Raw genomic sequence first — 7,966 nt, 5'->3', positions numbered from 1 at the left:
AACTTTCATGTACTTTGTTTTTTTTGTTTTTTTTTTTATAGGTTTTCTGTTCTAATTCGCGGCGTATAAGATAATAAACATGGATTACAAAATTCAAATATGGGATGTCTACGCTTTCTGCTAAACTTTGTTGGTTCTTTTAGTTTTTTTCAGTTTCATACTTATAAGTTAAAACTTTTTAGTATAATTACTATAAAAGATTTACCATTGAACATTTGAATTTGGCTTAGATTATAATAATATTAAGTTTTGCAAGAAAATATAATAATATTAAGTTTTGCAAGAAAATATTGTCACTCATTATAATTTTATGCTATTTAAATTATAGTTTAATTATTATATTTTGTGTAGAAAATTTTACGATGTGTTAATATATTTTTATATTAAAAGTGTATATAAATTAAAATAATTAAATTATTTGTTTTTGTAGTTGTATGTATGAGATATTCTTAAAATTAAAAAAAAATATTTAATAAAAAATTTGAGAAAGCAACTTTTTACTAAACATTATATTTAAAATATTTTATTATAATATAGATACCTTTTATTTTCTTTTTTCCTAGGTAGATCATTTGTTTTAATAGAATTTTACAATTTAAACTTTTGTTTACAAAGTTTTCCTTAAAAAGTGTGCATGTGCATTTTATGTTGTAAACATTTGTAAAGAAAAAATATTACAATTAAATAAGATAAATTAATTTAATTGTAATTTTGTCAATTTTTCAACTATAGATGCGATTTTTTTCAATTTTTACAAGAGGATTATATAATTATTATATAGCGTAGTATGCCAAAATATAACATCAATCCATTGTCGTCCAGCGGTTAGGATATCTGGCTTTCACCCAGGAGACCCGGGTTCGATTCCCGGCAATGGAATCTTTTTTCAATATAATATCCTATGCGTTCATGTTTTGTTAAGGAAATAATTTGAATTCTACCTACGTTTACATGTTGCTTGGCCTCCATTATAAAATTTATTGACATTTTAATAAACTGAAAATTCTTTAGAAGCCTAAAAAAAGACATAATAATAAGAATATAACATGAGAAAGAATATGACGTGACCATATTGTTGGCGAAAAAAATAGAGACTTCCATAACAAACAGAACAACACAAATATTTTGTTTACATGAATGAAAAAGACAAATAGGTGACCATTTTGTGAAACCACATATTTTTCCTTCCTACGAATGGTGGCAAAGATTGTCAAACCCCATATAATCTTCATTTTCCATCTTCTCAACCATGTTCTCTATTCCCACCCCACCTGTGATGACCAAAAATGGGACAGTAAGAATATAAATGTAAAAATAAAAGTGAAGAAAGAAGTAGAATAAAAATAATGTTAAGTACCTAAACTGATTGCGCTCACAAAAATGGTGAAGGCTAATATGAAGATGATGATAGATGCTCTGCCAAAGATAGCAACCATCTTTCTCACCACATGTTGGCCAGTTAATGCAGCAATTGTTGCAACCAAAACTAAGTATGAAGCTGCATATAACATATATCACTTCACTTCAAACTCAATTTTACAAGATCATGTTAAATTTACATCACTTATTGGTTCTTACCGTAGGGTACTGGGAAGCGATCTAGAAGGTAATATTGGACTACTGACATGGACGAAGAGAAAACCATAACAAAAGTTGATGTAGCACTAGCTACCTGTCAAAGATGAAAAACACTCGTTAAAGCTTACGCTCTAATCTATGTCAGATCAAACTTTTTTTTTTAAACAGCTTGTTAGACGTATCTATTTAAGTAAATATACGAATGAAATTGTACCTGAGGAGGAATTCCCAATTCCAAAAACAATGGTCCCAAAATGAAGCCACCTCCTAGACCAAGTAGTCCACTAACCATACCAGCAATTATTCCACATAAACAATACAAACAAATCTGATGAAACTTCCAACCTGTTATTTCCTTTCCCTTTGATGCAATCACTCTACTTCCTTTGGATAAGCATATGGCTTCAAAAACCGTTACAGATATTGCAATTGGCACCTTAAAGGGATAAATAAATACCACACCAAATTTTAGTTAGATCTTGCAATGATATGCTATATATTCTTATGTCAGTTATAGTCAACATAGATATTTTACTTCAAAACTATGTATATCACACTTTTTGCTCTTTTTTTCTTCTAGGTTTGTTAACTTTATCAACTTTTGAAATCCAAATATATGTTTACCTGCAAGGAATTAAGAATCCAATACTCTATGGAGCAAGTTTTGCTGTACGTCTGCAAACAAATACATAAAAAGATCCATATTCAGTTAAAACATTACATCGGATCAAGTGCTTATATCACAGATGATTCAGTTGTTAATTCGAGATTCGATGATTCAAATTACACAATATAATAAAATTAACTTTAAAGATTTTGCCCGTACATTTGTGATCAGATAGTTGGGAGTAGTCACTATGTCAAATTTTTACCATTGAGCTAACACATACCACTTTATAACTAAAGAATCATATAAGAAAAACTAAATATAATAGTTTAACTACCTTAAAAATCTGAACAATGAGAAAAGCCACCCAAACATACACAAGAATTGATAATTCTTTCCAGTAAATGTTGTTTAGTAAAGGAACCTGCACACAAGAATTTAACATATTATTGTATAATACTTAATAAAATCTCAATGAACTTTCTATAAAGATTGATTTTGAAAACCCTTCCAATTAAATTACCTCCTCATCTTGTTGATAAGCTGGTAATGACTTGTAATCTTCCTCAGAAACATCTAAAATAAAAGGTAATTGCATTAGTATTTTCAATAGTAATATTAGAGTTTTTACTTGATCCTCCAAATTTTAATTAAGAACTAAGCCTCTCTTATTTGTGTTAATTAATATCAAGATATGTCAAATGTTCCCCTAGATTAATATTTGACTAAGTTCCTCAATTTTAACTTGTGATTACCATAGTTACTAAAAGGTTTCTCTCAAGTTTTTAAGAAAGTTTGTAGGGACTTACAACCAGTAGTAGAACTTGATTCCAAGATCTTGGCTGCTTCCTGAAAGTTCAGTAGCATAGTATATACTCTTACTATAAAGTAGAAAACACTGCAAATTTTCAACTCAAATTTTTTTTAACTATATAAAGTTTGTTACCTTCTTCATAATAGTTTCCTTTTTCCATGTATCTACCCCTTTGATTAAAGCTTTAGTGGATGTACCTATCACCATGTGTTACATCAGCTACATATTAGATCTTGGAAAAATAAAATACATCATTATTGAAATATAAATGAATCTATTTAAAAACATAGCCTTTCAGCGACAAATTCTCCGAAGTAACTCAAATATATTTAAGAGATTGACTTCTCCCGACACAATCTTTTTCATACGAACCAGCTAAAGATTAAACCCCTCAACTAAATAATTAAGAGACTCAAATATCTACCACTTATGTCATACTATGTTTGTTGCCACACAAGAAAATTTAATTAATTTATGAGAATATGTTTATGCTATGATTACCAATGAATAGAATGATAAGCAAAATGGTGACCATCCAATCAGCAAACATGACATTAAATGCAACACCAATGCTTATTCCTAGCATTAGCATAGGCTGGAAGAGCAAAGCAAGATCATAATCTATAAGTGGCATGTCTAGTGTAGGGTGTCTTAGTCTCAGATTGTAATACGCAGTTGAACCAGCTGCTCCTGTAATCATACCTGCAATAACAAAATAACCCCCAAATATTAAAATCAATAAATGGAATGAAGTTGCATAACACCAAACTAATATATCTTCATGCTAATTGAGGAAAAGTGAGTTCTGGTATAATATGAAATTGTATTTCTTTCTTTATAGTTATTTATGCTAAACAAGTTAATAATATTTAGGTTGTGTACGAGCTATGTTAGTTCGGTGGTAATAGTTTGATTTAAAAATTTTAAGAAAATTTTAAGAGATAGAGTTTAGTTTTTAGAAATAGTCGTAAATGACTGATTAATAGTGCCACTTTATCTAATAATAATTTTTCTTCTCTCTAATTTATTTATTTTTTAAATAATAATATTTTGGCTGCCTATGGATCGACTTATAGCAGCTTATTTAGGCTTAGTTACTACTACAAGAGTATTTGAGAATGCTTATTTGAAAAATTGGTCACATGTGAATAAGTTGTTTTCATTTTGTTTCAATAATCTCTCAAAAATAGCTAAGGATAACAACTAATAAGTTATATGAAACAGATTAACCACATTATGTTTCTTTGATTATATAAATAGCTTAATTACATATAAGCGCTTAATTAAACTCTTTTCCAATCACACCCTTAATTCTTTGCTTAGTGCTTTGGATCAATAAGAAGTGACCTTAGTACATTTTTTGAAGAAAGAATGCATGATATTGCTATGTTTTACTTTATATCTAGCATGAATGAAAAAACAGAACATAGAAATATACTAACACTTAGAGATGGGTGTAGAAGACTTTGGATCAAAACCAATGATCAAAGTAAGCATAGGGATAAAAATTCCTCCACCTCCTACCCCTCCTACACTTCCCAATGCTGCTCCAAAAAATCCTACAATAGACCCCACTACAATTCTCCAACCAAACTTCATTTCCTGCTCAATAAACCATTAAATGCATCAAATTTTATAACATAATGCTAATATTATATCATTTTTGCTGGTTATTCCTAGTTTATTTCCAGTTACACCCAAATAAATTTACATAATGTATATATATATATATATAAATTTATGTAATTTATATATATATTTAGTTAAAAACGTATGTGAATCAGTTCGCATACAAAATGTTATTTTTTGGATGTAACTGGTAATAAAAGTATAACTAACAAAATTGATATTATAAAGGATGTTGTATTAAACAGCCAAAAACATAACAAAAGTATCAAAATGTTGTTTTGATAATAAACTCACTGGCCAAACACGGTCATAGGAAGATTTTCCACTATACGAGAAGAAATCAATAACTCTATTTATAATAACTCCTCCTTGTCTTTCTTTCATAATAACAAGATTTTCTGATTCTTTGTCTTCCAAAATTCTTTCAGCTAAACTAACATGATAGATCATAATAAGGCTCCATGACACTAGCCACAAAATTGTTGATGTTGTCTTCTTTTTAACTTGTAAAGCCATGTATGAATTTTGAAGCAAGAGGTAGCTAAGAATACAGTATATAAAAATGTTTTTGTATTTTAGTTTATTTTTGCTAACTCTAGTTTTTATTCCACAAGTATGCTTGAGGGAGGAAATTATGGAAAGTAAGGACTAGGTAAGAAGTGTGGTCCTTAGTATTACTACCATCCTCTCTTTATATAGCGAAGACACATTTTTTTTTCTTCTATTTCTCATTCCTGTTTCCGAACCCAAGTTTCATTCTAGCATCGGTTTCTAAAGATTCTCTTCTAGGTAGGGTACTGATATTTATGTATGTACTCGTGCACTATTAGAAACATTTTGTGTAACGCTAAAAGAATTTGTTGGAAGATAAATTCAACATATGTGTCAAACAACAAACATTAAATAATATTTTTACTGAAAATGTCTCAACGGTCAAATTTACAAATTCAAATTTAGTGAAGGAAATCACCAATATTGTGTTTCTGTAGTCTATTTTGAGACCTTAAACTAAGTTGTCTATTTTAACATAATTGACGTTGTAGAAAAATAATTTTACATGTTCAATTTTATATGCTCAAGGACGTGTTGCTTCAAAATGCAAATTTGTTTGTGAATTTCTGCCACAAAGGCGTACTTCATTGGTGAACTCGTGGTTGACATATTTTTATGATGTTTTGACAAAGGAGCGTGTGACTGCTTTAAATTGTTATTAAGCCCATTTTACAAATACATTAAATCATATGTTTATATCTTTAAAAATATTTTTAAAATTTTACTAAACTATTTTTATTCATATTGATTTGCTCTATTCACAACACTGAACACTCGATAGGGTTGAAAACCCGACCCGGCAGCAGCATGAATAGAAACAAATTCCAACCACTACAAAGATAGGAGTCAAGTGCAATATTTTTGCCAGGAGTTGAAGAAGGGGAAGGTAAAATTCTCCCTATCCTATATGCCTACTCAGCAACGATTTATCTTGGATAAGCCAGTTTACAAAAAAGGACAAATTAGAACACCCTAATACATTTAGGAACTTGCGCGAGTAGGGTTGTAGGAAGCTTCATGGGGAAACAGAAAACACCGAGCTTCATGTTTCTAACTTTCATTCTAAGGGAACCCGTACGTCCTTTTCAATCCAATACCACATCGAAATTAAGAAACTTCACGGTTATTTCATTTGTTTCCTTTTCCTTTTCATTTCTTTTACCGTTTAATTAAGAAACTTAACACTAACAAAACAAAAATATTGCAGTACCAAACTACCGCACGTTTCTGGGGTCAAAAAATAATCGCTTTTTTCATATGCTATTTTTGAATCCAGTTGCAATAATTAGTGGAACTAAATTTTCGAAGTAAACAGTGGCTGATAAGCATAATTCCATTATGAAACTATTTTTTCACATATTTTGGCGGATAGTAGTTTCCAAAAGCATTCATTAATTCGCACATGTGATACTTTGCTAAAAACCAAATACTTGTCCAGGTTCATAAAAATTTCCTTTCCAGGACCTCCTGCCAAGCTCGATTCTCAAGGGCTCGCCAATATTATAATAGATTGAAAGAACATTATTATGCTCGACATTTTGGGCAAGAATAGCAATATCAATCCATCTCAGAACAATTGTAAGTAGAAATGCCCAACTACTGGGACATCTGCACTTCCCAAATTGGCAGCAACGCAAATACAATGACAGGGATAGTGAACAAAAGTCTTAAAATTTAAGTTGGTACAGCCAAAAAATTTGCTTTATCACTTTTCAAAATATATGAATTGAAAATAATTAAATACTGAAAATAAACCTTCACTGTTCAACATCTAACGGACCCCGAGGGTATAGTAACCTGTAGTCTTAACATAAGAAATACTTAGCAAACTCGTGTAGTTCTGAGCACATCAATAGACCAAATATAAATGACAACACTCCAGACAATAATAGTTCCCACAGAAACTGAAAAAGAAATTATGTTCTTAAAATGTCTGTAAGAAAACAAAACCAACAATAACCAGCATTAGCAGTTCACGACCATACAGAGAAATTGAGATCACCAAAGCTGCAATGGTAGCTTTCAACATCAAAACATGAAAATCAGCGAGTAAATATGGATAGCAGGGCAAAAAGTTCTTTTGTTGTGCTTTGTTTGATCACTTACTCCATGCCTGAATCCATTAATAGCTACTAAGAACCAATCTAATATAAAAGCCAGAATGACACCAAGAATTAACAACAACCAAATAGAATACCTAAATGGACACCATGAATCTTACCAGTGAAGTTGAGAAGTATTGTGCTCCTAATAATCATATTCCCGAGAATGGGACCTTGCTGAGCGATGATGATCACGGTCTGTATCACGGTTTCTATCCCTTTCACGTGATTTAGATTTTGTTCGTTCAGTGTGATGGTCATCTTCTGTCTTATCATGATCAGGATATTGATTGTAATCCCCATGGTCATCTCCGTCATCATACTGCCCCCGTCCTCTCTGATGCTCATAATGCTCATAGTGATCAGGATCTTGTTCAGGATCAGCATGCCTATGTCCATGTCCAGGTTGGTTGTACCACTCACGTTGATCCTCAGGTTCATAGTCACGCCCTCTTTCACCGTGAGGCTCCTTCTCATGTTTAGATTCAACATGATCATAATCAGTTCCCCTATCGTGCGATCGCCCCCGGTCAGTTTCCCCAACTTCATAATCCTTACCCTTTTCGCGATAGCGATCATGTTCTAGGTCCCGATCACGATCCTTCTCTCGATCACGGTCCCTCTCCCTACCACGATCACGGTCACGTCCTCTATCTCTATCACGCCCCCTATCTCTCTCTCTTT

The 7,966-nt window shown here is 31.4% G+C and overlaps 2 protein-coding genes and 1 non-coding gene across 3 annotated transcripts in view; 1 reads left to right on the top strand and 2 right to left on the bottom strand.

The window, feature by feature from the left end:
• Positions 1–807: 807 nt before the first annotated feature.
• Positions 808–879, top strand: TRNAE-UUC (transfer RNA glutamic acid (anticodon UUC)). The gene has a single exon. It is a non-coding gene; the product is annotated as a tRNA-Glu (tRNA).
• A 168-nt stretch (positions 880–1,047) lies between these two features.
• Positions 1,048–5,459, bottom strand: LOC101512581 (sulfite exporter TauE/SafE family protein 3-like). The gene is made up of 12 exons (XM_004509193.4): positions 4,923–5,459; positions 4,442–4,601; positions 3,501–3,701; positions 3,132–3,196; positions 2,995–3,034; positions 2,709–2,761; positions 2,523–2,609; positions 2,203–2,253; positions 1,793–2,014; positions 1,579–1,672; positions 1,358–1,498; positions 1,048–1,271 (listed from the first exon to the last, which is right to left on the bottom strand). The coding sequence occupies exons 1-12, from the start codon at positions 5,142–5,144 to the stop codon at positions 1,189–1,191; spliced, it is 1,419 nt and encodes a 472-aa protein (XP_004509250.1). The 5' UTR covers positions 5,145–5,459; the 3' UTR covers positions 1,048–1,188.
• Positions 5,460–6,968: 1,509 nt separating this feature from the next.
• LOC101512251 (U1 small nuclear ribonucleoprotein 70 kDa) overlaps positions 6,969–7,966 on the bottom strand; it is a 5,757-nt gene continuing 4,759 nt past the window's right edge. The window contains exons 11-12 of the mRNA XM_073363917.1: positions 7,402–7,966; positions 6,969–7,293 (exon numbers count right to left, since the gene is read on the bottom strand). The exon at positions 7,402–7,966 is cut by the window's right edge and continues 28 nt beyond it. Of these exons, the coding sequence (XP_073220018.1) occupies positions 7,428–7,966 (539 nt within the window). The 3' untranslated portion in view covers positions 6,969–7,293; positions 7,402–7,427. The remainder of the gene's footprint in view (positions 7,294–7,401) is intronic.

The sequence above is a fragment of the Cicer arietinum genome, chromosome 7 (assembly GCF_000331145.2).
Source record: "Cicer arietinum cultivar CDC Frontier isolate Library 1 chromosome 7, Cicar.CDCFrontier_v2.0, whole genome shotgun sequence".
Lineage (NCBI taxonomy): Eukaryota > Viridiplantae > Streptophyta > Magnoliopsida > Fabales > Fabaceae > Cicer > Cicer arietinum.
Note: the sequence above shows the minus strand (reverse complement) of the source record. Positions and strands in the feature narration are given on the sequence as shown.